The sequence below is a fragment of the Psittacula echo genome (assembly GCF_963264785.1).
Source record: "Psittacula echo genome assembly, chromosome: 4".
NCBI classification, from domain to species: Eukaryota; Metazoa; Chordata; class Aves; order Psittaciformes; family Psittacidae; genus Psittacula; species Psittacula echo.
The window spans coordinates 35,413,209-35,430,612 of NC_137738.1; the positions used below are offsets into that span (position 1 = coordinate 35,413,209).

Genomic DNA, 17,404 nt, shown 5'->3' on the forward strand with positions numbered 1-17,404 from the left:
GTAAAGACCTTGCATTATATTGTCAAAAAAGTCAAGAAACTTTAAAACACTGCATATGTTGTACTTCTTAAGTAGCTTTATTTAAAAGCAGTGGAAGTTAGATAAAGGGACTAGGAAGTTCGAGGGAATTAATTTAAGAGTAACTTTTAAATTACTGACCTCTAACATGAAACTATGAAAGCTGTGTGCCTCTGTCTTTTACTGTACAGAATTAGATCATCTGGAAAAACACTAACACTGTAAACAATCAGCACTTGCATTAGGTAGAAGTAAATAAAAGTAAGTTTATTAAATTCACTACCGTTTTGCCAATTTATTCTGATATTTTTGTGCTATGTATCACATAGGTAGTATTTGCACTGACCTAAAAACTTACAGAATTCAAAATGGAGATCAACAAAGGCCTGTAGCTAATTCAAAAGGTAACCAGCACTTCATAAATGGTATCACGTACCAAATGCAAGAAAATTACTGTATAGCTCCACAGCTATAAATCTCACTGTAGAGGTATATAAAAAACAAATCTGACTAAACACAATACATCAAATTCCCTGACCAAAGAAGCTCAAATCTCTCTAATCTTCTTTACTTGAGGCCTGAAAACCATCTGATGTATCATCATACTATGTACATGCAGTCCACCTGAATTTCCTCATATCCATTTTCTCATTCCACATAGAAAAGAAACACATACAAAGACAATAAAACCATCTCAAATAAGACTACCTCAAACTGATAGAAAACCAGTCTGACAGTACTATTGTTACAAGCACAAGCTGCTCGGATCATGTGAAAAAAAAAAAAATCCAGCTCTTAACATGAGCCACATCTGTCATTGGTGCAGTCTTCTGCAAACTGCCAGTAAACTCCTGGGCTACACCTCCCTTCTACAAACACTCCCAACAAACCTTAAGGAAGGAGACATACCAGCTCTTCCTAAAAGGAGAGTATATGGAATTTCCTGATCTCTTCCCACTGTTTTAGATTATGCTGAAGCACAAGGAGCCTATCCACATTTAAGAACGAAAGAAAAAATAGCAAAAGCCCTCTCCACTAAAGGCTTTTAGGCTGGAGTACAGTTTCCCTCACTGCTTCTTTCGGGAAAGGCCAAGACCATTCCTTACCACCTGTTAAGCCCAGCAGAGGACAGCCTCTAGGATGCCCTACCAACGGATACTTATTACAGATGTGAAAGAGAGGATAGAAAGGCTTCTTCATTACTAGTTTACTTGTTGAGGAGCCATAATTGAGATTTTGCTCTTCACTGCTCTCTGGGTCAACTGACAGCTGTAAGCCAAGAGAAACAATCAAATCTAGGTCAAAAACTAAGTAAGTTCATGAGAAGAAACAGCAGAAACCTCAATCAACAAGAAGCAGTAAACAGTAACAGGCAGAACTGATCTTCCAGCTCAGGTGCTGGAGTAATTTCAAACTTATATTCTAACAGTCTTCACTGCATGTAAGAAAACTGGATGTAGTTATGCATAAAATATGAGGCTTTTATGCAATTAAACACTGATTTTTCCAAACATTATCTTTCATTTTGTAAAGACTTCAAATATAAAATCACATTTTAAACCACATAATATTTTCCACATCTCTAATAAAGGAAGGATTAAGATACCATCCAAAAGCATTCATGCTTTCACTCATTACAAAAATAAATATTTTTAAGTATTTTAAATATTAAATGGTAAGATATTTAAGCAAGTATCAAAATGTTTCCAAAGAGTTCTGCTAAGGAGTGAGAAAATGTCAAAAGATCATTACTGTAACATCACCAACAAACTGCTTGAATCAAAAATAACTAAGTACTTTTTTTAGACAGCAACTGAAGTATGCATTTCTTTTTGCAATGAATGAGCCATGGAAAACTGCAAAGTTTTAGACTAAATTGATAAAACTATTAATATCAAATCAAGAATTTTATGTTACTAATAAAAGCACTCTTTCAAAGTTTGTCCTTCCAAACTCTTTAACCTTCTCTGTCATTTAGGCTGACTGATAAGCCACCAGCTGTTTTTTTTTCTTCCTCATGCTACAATGCATTCTCTTCCTTTTTAAGGCTAGTATACCCAAGCAACAAACAGCAGGACTTAAGCCAGCTGCTAGAATGTCACAAATCTATATATTTAGCTCCCATCTCATTTATTGCCATTCCTGAGCGTCAGCCATTTAATGTCCCTTTTGCTCCAGTCTACTGACATTCCTCACTAAGCTGACAACACTGCAGGCTGGATCAGCAGCCAGGAGGTACAAGAACACACAACAACAAAGCCAGACCAGAGACAAAAGCCATGCCCTGTCAAACATACCCAAGGTGAAAAACGTTTTGGGTTTTAGTCACACCACTGTCATTCCCTCCATGTCCCTTCCCCCCAGGTTCCTGATCTCATTTTTGCTGTTTATAAATTGTGTAACTGTTTATGTAAATACTAACTTTATATCTTTAGTGAAGCAGCAATTTGTTCTTTTATCATATTTAATGAGAGCTGTTCTATCTTCACCTAACAGGACAGAAAACCTCCCATCAGTATTATATTTGCATTATTTGCTTCATTTGTACCTTCTCAGTGCTTTTCATACATACTAATACAAACGGTACATTAAAGTCATATTTGCTTTCATTTTAAGACTGTTTTAAACATTAACCCTTTTCCTGTTGCCACAGGAAATCTAAATAACTATAAAATAATATCCCTCAAAATGAATTTTATGCTACATGTTCTGTTAATGTAAAAACACTAATCTAATTACTGTTATATTTTGGAAATAATTGGATTTTAAATTGCTTAGAATTATCAAGTAAGTGAGAAAGCTGTAAAGATAGACAAATTAACAATTTCATGGTTTTAAAATAGGAATCTCTGTTATCATTAGAGGCCCATTTGCAATTATTTAAAGGCCCACAGTACAGTTTGGTAGCTCCCTTCTTTAAATGGTCATAATACCTTTAAATAGTAATTGAAAGATTGTTAACAGAAAACTCTTTTCAGGAAATCAGATCCCGTGAACAATCTAATGGTAGGCATGCTTAAGTGAGATAGTGAATAATTTTGTTTCATCCTATTCACTAAAATGAGGTTTTCAGAACAGTGACAAGACATCAGTTTCAATAACACCAGGAGTCAAATTGTTCAATTCCATGCTCTACTTGGGAATTGTGACACATTTATCTAGAGAATTAACAAGTTGTGCTGTGTGTAAATCGATCTCCAAAAAAAAACCTAATTGTAGGTTCCAGCAGTGCCCTCTAAGCCTCACAGTTCACATTAAGCTCACATTCCAGTAACAAAGGATCCTCGGGATATACAGTCCAACAACTGATTTCCATAACAATACCTTTTAATTACATGTGACTACATGTGACATTACCCAAGGCACTTAAAGTTGGCAAATTTGCTGTAAAGGACTTCCAATTTTCAGTAATTAAAAGTGAGAAAGATGTGTTTAAATTGGAGCATTATTGCAGATGGTGACACTGTTGTTAGAAACACTCTACAGAAATGGAAATTCTTATACTTTAAGGGACACCATTCCTTTTTTTCCAAAATTATCTGAGAAATGAAGTCACTCTTCCTCCCAGGAAAAGGAAGGGCTGACCAAGAAACAGGCTTTGAGGTTATACTTAGGTTTATGCAAGGAAGAGGTCCTCAGTAACCACTTCATTTCATCTTACTACCTATTGTAACTTCGGACAAACTTCTGCATCCCTTTCAGGCAATAATGTTATGCTGAATTATTCAGTGTTTTATAATTCTAATTTCCAAAAATAGATTTATTAGTCACCTTGAAAAGTGGGAGGAAACACGGAAATTACACACTCCTAGGTCAGAAGACCTTAAAAGCTATTTATATATAAAATAATCACTTTTTTCCTCCAGAACAGCACTTTGACAAGCGAAAATTTCATAAAAAATAATAAAAGGGTAAAGCACCACACCAAGCAACAGAGCAAATAAACCTATGATAAAGATGCATAGCATTGTTTTGTGGACAATTCTTTTGTGGCATTATCAATGACTGCTGAGATGAAAGCTTCCATATTCAACCAAGGTATTTGGTGAAAAGAATGCATTTTTGTAATGTCTGAAATAACAAATTAAGGCATGTAACCTTCCTAAATATAAACAGGCTTTCCATTCATGTGACTGTTTTTAATTACCTCAAATAACTGACTAAATCGTAATTTATAATCACAATCAGTATTAGATAATTTTTGCTTTGCTCCTTTACTTCTGCGCACATTCGAGTATTGGTAACACAACTGCAACCTGGTTCATAGAATTAAACTCTATAGTACAAAAAATGGTGGTTTCTGTGAATTCATGGGGGTGGGAGGGTATCAAAATTCTTACCTACTTTGAGACAAATCAACTTTTGAAATGCCTATTTATATCTTTAAATATACTGGATCAACTCCAAGTATTTCAGCAATCAGAAGTACAAAACCTCATGATTTAAACAAAGAATGATAATGCTTAGCCAAAAGAGCTTCATACATTGTAATCGATTTCTATGTGCATAGCTTGCACGGCATTAGGTTCATCAGGAATTCATTTACTAACCTAGGTCTAGAACTTCTTGACATGAAAATAATGAAAACACATCACAAAGTAATTTTCAATTGTTTCATCAAAACAAAAGAAGTCTCCCTCCCAAAAGCTTAGAAAAAAACAGTAGGGTTATATAATTATTAGTGTTTGTCATTCTACTACAGATCAAGTAGTAGAATGCTTCAACCAGCATAACAGAAGAAAAGACTACTAGTTTTCAGTCTACTTGCTGATGTCCAATTATTTATTCTAAGAAAATCATTAACATGTTTTTCAATGTTGACCATATTTAAAGTGAAAAACTAAACAATTCCATTCAGCTTCTGAAAAGGCTTACAGAAGTGTTCAGTATACACATACAGCTGCCAGAATCAGTAATTGTTGCAAAATTCAAGTCTAGAACTGCAAACAGGTCAGAAAGGCAAAAGGTATCTCTCAAAGTACAACCCTCTAAATACTTATTGCTTTATGGCTTAATCCACCTTGTTTGCTTTAAATGACTTCTGCTAAAAGCTGTTAAATTACCAAAGTTTAACTCTCTGCTTTATCTGTAAGAAGGTAACATAGAAAGAGGAAAAAAAAAGAAGCAAACCCAAAAGCACCAGACACACCTTTAAAAGCCCACTGTTCAGGAGCATTTAAGGCTACAAGTCTCAGGACATACGTACTATAGAGTTACGTGCTTCACCCAGCATCATGGAGTACAGAGCAGCAGCATTACAGTCTAGTATTACAGTAATAATAGTGTCTTTCGATATCATATTGAATGTATTATTCTAAACATTTACAATTACAACACTACTAAAATTGCACCTCATCAACAATTACTATATTCAGGCTTCATTTCTGACTAGATTTTGCCTTTTACCCAGGAACTCAAAGTAAGGAGACAGACAGTCAGACATTACCATGCTGAATAGTTCTGTGATGACCACCACCACACCATAGTCACTGCAACAGAAGAGGAACTACCTCATATTTATCACAGGAAAAAAGGCATAAGAGTTGTGATAAAGCTTTGAAATGCTCTTCAGGTTCACATGCCAATCTACCTATCTGTAGTAACATGTAGCTCTATACCCTAAACTATCCTCCAGACCTATTTAATACTACAAAACAAGAGTTCCAGGTCCCTTGTTCAGCTTGCCTATCTGCTGACTCTCAAGAAACTGAAATCCTTCAGAAAGCATCATAAGCCCTTGTTTACAACTTTCTAGGTCACAAAGGCATTTGTACTTGTAAAGGAGGGGGGAAAAAAAAAAACCATATGCAAAATATTTTCGCCAAACTAACTCAAAAAACTCTGAAGAGCCCAAAACACAAGAAGTATTATTTTAGTATTTGTGTTGAGTGACACCAATCGCGCTTTATTTTAAAAAGTGAAAGTCACCTTAAAACTGATAGTAATCAAATACAGTCAAATGAGTTCAAATTATATAATATTATATAATAATAAATAACATATATAATAAAATATAACAAATATATAATATATAATAATAAAAATAATAATACATTATAATCAGTACTTAAAATACATTAACAAGATAACAACTGGTCATTTCTACTGATCACAGTGGGTCTGGACCAGCAATACAGAAATATTTATTTCATGCAGTGTTCAAATTTTTAGACCACTTGTACTTGGTGGATAAAAAAAAAAAAAAAAAACCTGCTACATACTTATGACACCTTTAAACCATAATTCAGTTGATGTTCCCAAAGCAAGCATCCCTGACAACAGGGCAAAGCCCTTAGTGTCCTCTGATACTACAGATCATAATGTTTGTAACAAGAACGAACTTGAATATTTAGGTCAAAATAATTCCCTGTGTCTCTGGTTAATACTGCTGACTGTTCACAAACCACACAGCTGAAAGATATTGTTCAAGCTTATGTCAGTATTCTAAAGAAACAGAAGCTTCTAGGAAAAAAAAAAAAAACAAACCAAAACCAAAAAAAAAAAAAAAAAAAAAAAAAAAAAAAAAAAAACCAACCAAACAAAAACCCACACCAAAATAAAAATTGAGAAAAAAGTTACTCAATCTAAGCAACTTGATTTTAAGTGTTGGGTGGATGAATGTACACCATTAGAACAGGTGCATAAGCCTTCCCAGAAGATAGAGTATACTATGCTATATATAAGAGACAAGTAAAATGAGTGCAATTAAAGCACAAGAAGGGACTGGCTGCTCATCAACCAGCATTATTTTGCTTAAAATGTTGAGTGTATATGAAAAGAACAACACACACTGTTTCAAGTAAGTGTAGTAAATTGCAAAAGGAAATCAGTACCTTCACAGAATTCAACTATTTTATATTGCTCTTAAAAAAAAGAAACATCTAAAAGCTTAGAAGTGCTAATTAATATTATGCCAAAGTAACTGAAATGAAACAACTGTGTCCAACTACTGTTCTTATCAGCTTTAAGAAACAGCACAGACTAATTGAATAAATTGAGTAGATCCATACAACAACAGATGAATACCTACTAGATACACAATCACACACAATCTCCTATGCGGAGATACCTATTCAGGTAGCATTTGTGTTTTATTCTAAATCCAGTGTTCAAAACTAAGGCAGGTAAGCAACAGTTCCTACACTATGAAACAAAACATAGAAGTAGGAAAGATCTGAACAGAAAAAGCTTACTCCTTCTGAATTATGGATCAAATGAAAATCAGAAGTGAACGCTATAAATGCAACATTACACTGAAGACTTTTCCTTGACTAGTGATACACTCTTTATTAATGAGTTCAAAATTTCAGAAACAGCAGAACCTAACAGCAGCACACCTCAAAAAAAAAAAAAAAAAAAAAATCCTCTTGCTAAAAGGCATCTTTTTTTTGTTTGTTTGTTTGGTTTGTTTTAAATCAATATGCACCCCCAAGGCTTGTGGGCAGACTTACTCTAGTAAAAAACAACAGACCTTTTAGTACTGAGGACACATAAACTGACTTTTTCTTGAGTGTATAGTTTAGGAGAGATACAAGGAAAACATAAGGCTAGTATTTTGACAGGTGTTCAAAACTACTTTTAATAGCAATTCAGGATGGGGGTCAGTGCCTTCTTATCCTGGCAAAACACAGAGCAAGCATCATTAGTGAAGACTTGCATTCCACTGATCTGCCTCATATGAAGTTACATATAGTATTGAGTTACTTTTGCAAGGGCAACTAACTGCGTAAAAATCTGAGCGCGAAAACAGAAATACTTAAGCTACAGAACTACTAAAAAGGAAGAAACATCTAATATACCTGTCAAAAGGTTACTGACCACCAGATATAGGGTGGGGTAGGCAAGGTGGGGGAAGTAAAAAAGTTTTATAGGTCTCCTTTGTTAACTAACTAGAGGGAAAAAAAGTTTAAAATCTTCTTGATTCACAAGAAATACTGTATTTCCTACCTCCAGTTAGTTCAGCAGGTGAAGTGCACCTGATCTATACATACCAGGAAGCCAAAATGTTATGCTGAAGCTCTCTGTATAAAACCTTTATTTACTGCAATAAACATCTGAAAGAACAGATTGAAAAAAAAAGAAAACCAAAATCAATATTTTACAATCTCTCTGCCCCACAACTGACATTTCATTATTTGTATTTGCACACAACTCTCCGGTATTCCATCATACAAGAGCTACTGCACAAAGTAAGAAGTTCTGAGGGAAAACAGTTCAGCAAAAGGAAGCACAGACAAACTGCCATAGCAGAGCTATCCAAGTTAACCACTTTTACTATGATTAACTTATTCTAGCTAAAATTGTTTATATTTCATTCACAGAAAAACAACAGGCATCTACAAACTGTTAAGATGTATTTTTCAGCCTAATGTTCTCCTGCCATACTTGGCTTCCCCACACTCTTCCTCATCCCGAAGGTGCCCAAATGCCTAGCAGTAGGTGTTACTATCAAATTAAAGGACTCATACCCACAATGAGTTGTACCAGGACTAAACAAGAGAAGTAATCCACTTTCTACTATAAGTGTCGTATACGTGCTGGGCATCACTAAAAGCTTAATTCTGTGATGTTAATTTGAAGAAGTTATTAACACATGCATCACTATGACAAATTGGTATCCTAAAAAGTATGTTCAACTTGTGTATATCAGTAACAGATGTAAATCATTTCTTCCCCAATTTCCAAATTTACTTTGAAAAATATTATAGGAAACATTATCCCGAGCTGAAGAAAGGGCTATTTACAGTCTTTACTTATCTTGCCTCCACCTTGCCTCCTCCCTCCTTTTTTTTCTTATTCTTATTTATACACACACAAAGCAGAATATCTGCAAATAGTTAAAGAGCAAAATTTGAAAGTAAGCATGAAATGAGAATAAGAATATTAACAGATAAATGATTAAGCAATCACCTGTCTAAATGACACCCAATGCTTGAAGAGTTAAATAGGGAAGAAATAACTCTCACTATGAGATAAAGTTCATCAGTACTGCTGAAATGATGCTGAGCCTGGAATACCACCAGAGACTAAAGAACACGGTATTTATCTCCAATATATTCTAGACTGTCTTCCACACTTTTGTCTCTGAGGACAAACATGCTCTAAAGATTTCACAGGGTTATTTCTGAATGAAATTATGGCAACGTACGTCATCTTTCAGCAAAGTGCTACAAACAACAACAAAAAAACCAACCTACTGAGTGTGAACCAGAGCTCAAAACCAACTTATCTTTCAAAAGGTGAATCAGGTGGCCAGTAACAGAAGGATATCCACTAAAGTATTAGACAGAAAGGTAAAAAAAGATTGATAAAAATATTAAGGTATGTCTCTGTTTCATTAGCATCTAAATAAAGGGCACCTTTCTTAATAAATCCATTCCCTTACCACTTGCAATGACAGTGTGTAAAGCCTCTCATATATATGTAACGTTCAAAAGCCTAATTAACTTTTTTGCTTCAAATATTTTTCCAAGTATCTCATTCGGACTGGAAATGAGTAATCACATTATTTTAGTTCCTTCATACACATTTGTACTTGTATCTGTTGCTGACCTTTTGCCACATCTTCCTTCAGCCCTGCTAGTACTCCGCAGCTCAAGTGTATTTACAAGGACCAGCTATATTCTGTCTTTACTTCCTACTGCAAGGGTAAACAAGGCCAGCTCTTTTAGCCTCCTTCCCTGTTTACCACTAGGGAATGAAAAGCTTAAGTAAAAGAATCAGAACAATAAATAAAGATGATGTTATCATTTTCCTAATCCATATTAGGGATGCTAATAAACTCTGATATTACCCAATTGAAAAAGGATTTAAATGTTTTCTCAGTAAGTTCCCCATAGTAAAATGAATCCCTGTGTTCATCATTCTGTTGTACTAATTAAACAGTTTTAACTAAAATGGTCAAAAAGTATGCACAAGCTGTTTATCACTGCTGGCCTCTGAGCTTCAGTATACTCAAAGGACATGCTACTTTAGATGCAATAATTACTGAGTTCTTACGTTTTTACTGAAGAGGCACAGAAGAGTTCCAACAGAGAATTTCACATTAATCAGAGCTAACAGGGTACTTATTAATAATAAAGCCATGATTATAATAGGAAAAAAAAAAAACATTTATTGAGTCTAACATTGGTAGGTACTAATTCCAAAAACTGTTTAAATTGATATCAGACGGAAACTTTAGTCTCAGCTCTTTAGGGAAATTCAGGAAAATTAATCATTTATCTGAAGCGTAAGAAATGCTAAAGACTATTAAGTATTCACCCACAAACAATGGCATATCCTCTGTTCTTCTGCTTCCTAAGAGCTCAATCATCTTAATTTTTTGAACTCTGACAGAAGGTACTTTTCCATGAACTGGAAATGCCTTCAAACTTTAGCTGTAGAGAGAACACATTTTTAACTGAAGGGCAAATAATGGACACCCAATGGAATTTCATCTTCCAAGTGCCTTCTGCACTTCTCTCTCAAGTTTCAGGAGCACACTTGGTTCACAAAAGTTCCAATCTCAATTTTAAGACTAGAAACTCTGTAAAGGTCTAACACCTTCTCAGGGTGCTAGAATAAGCTATACAAATACTGCATTACTACAGCTTGCAATGGAAGAACAATGAGACAGAAGGCAGAGCACCCCAACAATTACACAATACATCAGATGTGATTACATCGTAGAAAAATGTTCCTTATTAACATAACATACGAAAGAAAATCAGTTATTCTCTAGCAAGATTTCTGCATATCTTCCACTAACTAGTACAGAAGTAGAAATGCAGACTTTACACAGTCAGCATTTAAAATCAACGGGCTGTTTCATACAATTGCTTTTTTGGAAGTTCGAACCTTGACATCAACTACGGTCTTAGAATAAATCTTAGTATAAAAACACTCAGTAAGAACTTGAAAATCTAAATTAAGATACTATAGGGGATTATATATATTTATTTTAGCTTTGTAATTATGTTTTGTATATTCTTTCCTCTGGGTAGGTATTCAAAGGACAGTCAAATAATAATATTGGAAGTAATGTAGGCTATAAAGATTTACCATTTCATCTTTTACACATACATGCATATGTTTATATATACATAAAACAAGTATGTTTAAACTTATGAGAGACCATTATTTTTATGCCTCAATTTAGGATTCAGTGCACAGAATTACACTGTAGTACTATTCAGGATTCACTACAGTCAACTAATCAGTACGCTTACACCTATAAGTTATAGAATCATAGAATAGTTAGAGCTGGAAAGGACCCTAAGATCATCTAGCTCCAACCCCCCTGCAATAGGCAGGGACACCTCACACTAAACCATATCACCCAAGGATCTGTCCAGCCTGGCCTTGAACACAGCCAGGGATAGAACATTCACAACCTCCCTGGGCAACCCATTCCAGTGCCTCACCACCCTCTCAGTAAAGAATTTCTTCCTTATATCCAATCAAACTTCCCCTGTTTAAGTTTGAACCCGTTACCTCTTGTCCTGTCACTACTGTCCCTAGTGAATAGTCCATCCCCAGCATCCTTATAGGCCCCCTTCAGATATGCTATGAGGTCTCCACACAGCCTTCTCTTCTCCAGGCTCAACAGCCCCAACTTTCTCAGCCTGTCTTCATACAGGAGGTGCTCCAGTCCCCTGGATCATCCTCATGGCCCTCCTCTGGACCTGTTCCAACAATTCCATGTCCTTTTTATGATGAGGACACCAGAACTGCACACAATACTCCAAGTGAGGTCTCACGAGAGCAGAGTAGAGGGGCAGGATCACCTCCTTCAACCTGCTGGTCACACTCCTTTTGATGCAGCCCAGGACATGGCTGGCTTTCTGGGCTGCGAGCGCACACTGAAGCCGGCTCATGTTCAGTTTCTCACCGACCAACACCCCCAAGTCCTTCTCCACAGGCCTGCTTTGAATCTCTTCTCCGCCTAACCTGTAGCTGTGCCTGGGATTGCTCTGACCCAGGTGTAGGACCTTGCACTTGGCATGGTAAACTTCATAAGGTTGGCATCAGCCCACCTCACAAGCGTATCAAGGTCCGTCCGGATGCCATTCCTTCCGTCTAGCTTATCAACTGAACCACACAGCTTGGTGTCATTGGCAAACTTGCTGAGGGCGCACTCAATCCCACTGCCCATGTCACTGACAAAGGTGTTGAACAAGACCAGTCCCAACACCGATCCCTGAGAGACACCACTTGTTACTGGTCTCCAGCCAGACATTGAGCCGTTAAAGAATAAGTCAAAGAATAAAAGTTTATTAAAACATAATTTCTAAAAATATTGTTAAATCTAAATTAGAAAGCAGCTTCCGGTCACTCTTCTTTGCATAATATTTAATTTTATCCATCTTTATGCTTTTGTAAGGCAGACAAGATTGTCAGGAGAGAAAGATGACAATGGAAAGAATTAACTGGATTTATCTGACACTCATTCTCATAGTGCGCACAGTATGCCTTCCCCGTATCTGATAACAAATCAATTGCTAGGTATGAGTAAGAAGTTTCACATCACTCTGTGATTACAATTAAATTATCTTTACAGGTGAAATTAAGCATTAAAAGTGAAATTTACAGACAAGTTGCAATCACTGTACTCCAGACCTTCTGAACGCTGTACAAGCCTGAATGCAAAGCAGGTTATTTAATTTCTAACTTGGAGACAGATGTAACTTGGAGACAGATCTTTCCTCTTTGTATGTAGTGGTATATTCTAGCTGCTTTACCAATTACTGAGGATGTGCTCATCCCATTATGGGAACTAGGAATAAATACAGACAACATGTGGACAGTGGGCTTGGCTCCTCAATGAAGCTTGAATTGCCAGTATCACCAGAGTGGTAGAAGCTGTACATTTTCTAGCAAACACTTCACATCATCTCACAAGAACCAACTATCATTTTATTCTAGGTTACATGTATACAAATCTTAAGTCTCTCCAACTTCTGAAGTTGTAAAAGTTTATTGAAATAAATTAGTGACCACTTCAAGAGCATTTTTCTGAATGCACACAAAGACCTAACATTAGCTAGAGAAACTGTACACCCTGTTACACAAGTGCTTTGACCACATGTACAAACTCTCCTGCTTATTTACACTATACTTAATTATTAACTGTCAGTGAAGAGGTAAGTTATACCACATTTGATTTCTAGAAGAAAAGCTTAATAATAATTATAGGAAATCCAATCCCTTTTTCTTCCTCCTATCTCATGATCGTGGTACAGCAAGCATCAAGTTCTGTTAAAACTACAACTGATAACTAAGGCAACTCCTTGCAAAGGATGCACTGTCAAATTATAAACCCAAAGATTTCAACAACTAAGCTATGTTTTAAAAAGCCAGTAAGCAATATAACTCTAAGGTATATACAGATACCTAAGTACAGAGCTACTTGTATTGCTTTATGGCACAATTGCATAGCAAAGTTCACAGAATCATAGAACGGTTTGGGTTGGAAGGGACCTTAAAGCTCATCTAGTTCCAACCCCCCTGCCATGAGCAGGGGCACCTTCCACAAGACCAGATTGCTCAAAGCCCCACCCCAACCTGGCCTTGAACATTACCAGAGATGGAGCACTCACAATATCTCAGGGCAACCTTTTCCTCTCAAAAATCTGTAATTCCACAGAGTTCCAAAAGAATCCATACTTTTGCTGTGAGGATATGTATGCATGTACTTGTGTACACACAGGTATGTATATATGTATAAGCATTACTTAATTTTGAAGAAAAACCAAAGGGGAAGGAGATGCCCTTACTGGCAATGCAAATTCTTTGAATACTTTCCTCTGTACAGGTATTTGAACCCAAAAGCATCAAAACAGCTTTCTGAACGCTGAAAAGGGAGAACAGACATTCATTTAACTCTTCTGTTCCGAATAATGACTTACACTCAATTTTCTTAATGGAGTACGGCATGACATTTTATGGTATGGAGTATCCCTTTGGTTAGTTTGGGTCAGCTGTTCTGGCTGTGCTCCCTCCTGGCTTCTTGTGCCCCTCTCCTCCCTGGCAGAGCATGAGAGACTAAAAAGTTCTTGACTTAGGGTAAGCAATACTTAGCAACAACTAAATTGTAGGTGTTATCAACATTATTCTTATACTAAATCCAAAACAAAGCACTATACCAGCTACTAGGAAGAAAATAAACTATATCTCAGCTGAAACCAGGACAAATAATAAAGTTCAATTTGGAGAGCTTAATCTTATTAATGATCCAAAGAAAAGCCACAGAGATACACAACTGTTATTTCAATTTTTTGCTGGTGTGTACTTTCTTCCTCTTTATACCACTTCAATGTGCAAATGCCTCACTAGGACCGTGCACTCCTCCACTGCAACAGGACATCTAAAATATTAGGGAGGAATAACACTTTCTTTATGGTTGGGCTAGACTGACAGGACCATTTGCTTTCTCACGAGTTGTTTTAAGAAACCATTCAGACCACAGGACTTCTGAATAGTTCTTCTAGTGAAATGAAACCATTCTCCCTTCAAAAGGCAGGTGTACAATAGAACAGAACACCCAGTGGACAGCATAACATGGGCATGCAAGCAAAGAGCTCTGCTTAAGAAGGGAGGGATGGATGATGGACTGCAACAACAACAAAACCAAATAAATAACCACCCCAGTTAAAAACACTAACTGAAATTAAGTACCGTCTCCAAAGGTCTCCAAGGTCGCTACAGAGTATTTAAGGATTCTTTAATTGACTTTTAGAGACATTGTAAGAGGGGAAAAAAAGAGTCTCACAAAGTACTTCCCTCCTAAAACTCTACTATACAGAGTCTCAGGACAAACAGTACCGAATGATAAAGGTAATTCAAGACCTTAGATCTACAGCTTCATAATCCATACTAGTTCCGTATTTAACACAACCTTCTTCCACTCACACTCACTACAAATCGAGCCACCAATCAGAACATACACTGCTTTCCTAAGAAGTATCTCATCAAAAGCAATTCAGTGTGATCCAAGGGTAGCATCACATGAAACTTACATTTAAAGATGACCACAAGGATCAAAAAATAATTTAGGGACTAAAAAGATATACTTACATCTGGATATTCTTTTACAGGCACATATAGTTTCTCTTGTAACTGTACAATAGGTCCCACAGCATCAGGTAATTCTGCACTTCTCTTCTCCGTACTACCATTTAATGTGTCGTTATACATGTCTTTCCGTACTCTGCTAATTTCTGTGGGGGAAAAAAACGTATATTATGTATTAAATACAGTAACAGATTAAAATTTAGCATGACAGTCTTCCTCTAATCTTTCCCCAATCTTAATGCCACTTTCTTCCTCTCAACATAAGCATCATGGTAGCTTGAAAGAAAAAAAAAAATCTACTCTGGTTTTGTTTAGGGTTTTTTTGTGATTTCGGGGCTTTTTGTTTGTCTTTTTGTTTTGGGGCTTGGAGGTTTTTTTGGGGAAAAGGAGATGTGACATTTTGGGTTTTTAACTGCACCACAAACACCTTAATTTCTGTAAATTTGCTGCCTACTCATACTGTTTATGAAATTCAGGTGTTTAGGTAAAAATTACATGCAGCTCCTTAGAACTCTTACAAGATTGTTCACATCATTTAAAAGATGCAAAAAACAGTTTTTATGCATTTTTCATAACAAAGCATCTAGAAAGCAAAAAAACCCCAAACAAACTAAAAATCTGTGCCTAACAAAAAAATACAAAAAGCATTTAAACTATCTGCTAGTTATGTGATTAACTATAGCATTTGGAAATGGTGCATCGTTTAGCAGTGAGAAACCTGACAACTCAAGGGTGCAGTTATTGAGTACACACTGTGACAAAAAAGAAAAAAAAAAAAAAAAAAAGAAGTAAATTTTGTTCTACTGACTACCTCCCCAGAGATAATGAAAAAATGAAGACAAGTATGGTGTCAGAGACCTAGGCAACCTCTATACACATCCAAAAATCCTTCTACTTCGTTCTAAAGGAATGAAAAACTCCCTGACAGCAGCAGGAAATATCACAAATAGGTGCGTAAGTACTGTTTCTACCAATGGCACCTGTATTACCCACACCCATTTAACTTGCAAGATGTAGCTAAGTAGCTATAAACAAAGAAGTTCAAAATGGATAATTTGATTCAAATCCAGGTTTCTTTCACTAAACTGCAACAAACTGAGAACTGACTCTTATTTTAGTCTATACTTCATTTCTAGAACTGTCAAACTGGTATTTAAATTGGTGTTCTAAGAATAAAAAAAAAAAATCTTTTAAATTTCATAATTCATGGAATCCCTACTTGTATGAAATTTAATAAGTTTATTCCAGTATCACAAAGAAATACTTAAAACAAAGGAATTAACCAAGCTGCAAAGTGAAAAGTAACATTTAAACAACATTGTTCCCAAAGCATTAAATCTTACAATACTGTGGGCTGAAAGCAAAAACACTTATCAGTAAGTCCAGTTTTTACTTCAGAATTGCTACAACTGCTTTCAAAATTTTCAGCACTGAAGTGAAACTGAAACATAAATTTTATATTTTCATCTGACCACAGGAAGCCACAGAGACAAGAAGTCACATGAAACTGTAGCAACAAACAACAGATTAAAATAACCTATGTTTCATAACCGATTTCTTTTCTGGAAAATCATTTGAGCTGAGATTTCACCACTCTAAAAGCTAGGGGAAGAGAGAAAGCATCAGAAATGACAAATGTCTGAAATGCAGCAGACCTAATTTTCAACTGAGTTAGTCTGAATTAGTTCTAACAAACTTACTCTGCATACTCAAGAACAAGTTGTTTCTCCACTGGAAACTGACATAATCATGTACACTATATAATAATCTGGTGGCTAACACCCGTTTTGAATAGAGAACACAAATCTCATCATCACATAATCATAGCACAAGGAAAAAATCCACAGCTGCTTCTACACTGACAATTTTGGCAACAGGCACAAAATCCTCAGAACTATAAGCAGTATTTATACTGGCTTCAGTATATAAAGAATTTTTTTAGCACATCTCTTTGAACAAATATTATCTTTTGGCACACTTTGTTTCCTTTTCATTCTCTTCAGATTTTCCATTAACTTATGCTACACTGAAACAAGCTAAGGCAGTCTGCTGAAGAACTGAAGCATAAGGAGCAACATGGTCATTTTTATTTGCATTTGGCAGCTACAGAGTAGCTGCACCAAAAATTTCATTTTAAATAGTATCTTTCATGTAGGATATAATCACTAACATTAGATACCCTAGTTTTCACAGGAGAAAAAGAATACTCATTTTTATCTTTCCCTTCAAATACTCATACATCACATTCATGACAGCGTAGAACCGAACATTCAGAACACACATGGATGAGCATGATAAGCTGACTTGAGGACTACCACTGAATTACAGCTTG

General features: G+C 35.9%; 1 protein-coding gene across 10 annotated transcripts in view; it reads right to left on the minus strand.

The window, feature by feature from the left end:
- Positions 1–17,404, minus strand: part of QKI (QKI, KH domain containing RNA binding) — a 156,920-nt gene that overhangs the window by 103,704 nt on the left and 35,812 nt on the right. For all 10 annotated transcript variants that reach the window (XR_013956544.1, XR_013956545.1, XM_080614866.1 and 7 more), the window contains exon 2: positions 15,076–15,218. Coding sequence is in view for 8 of the 10 variants with exons in the window: in XM_080614866.1 (XP_080470992.1) it covers positions 15,076–15,218 (143 nt within the window). In the remaining 2 variants the exon portion in view is untranslated. The remainder of the gene's footprint in view (positions 1–15,075; positions 15,219–17,404) is intronic.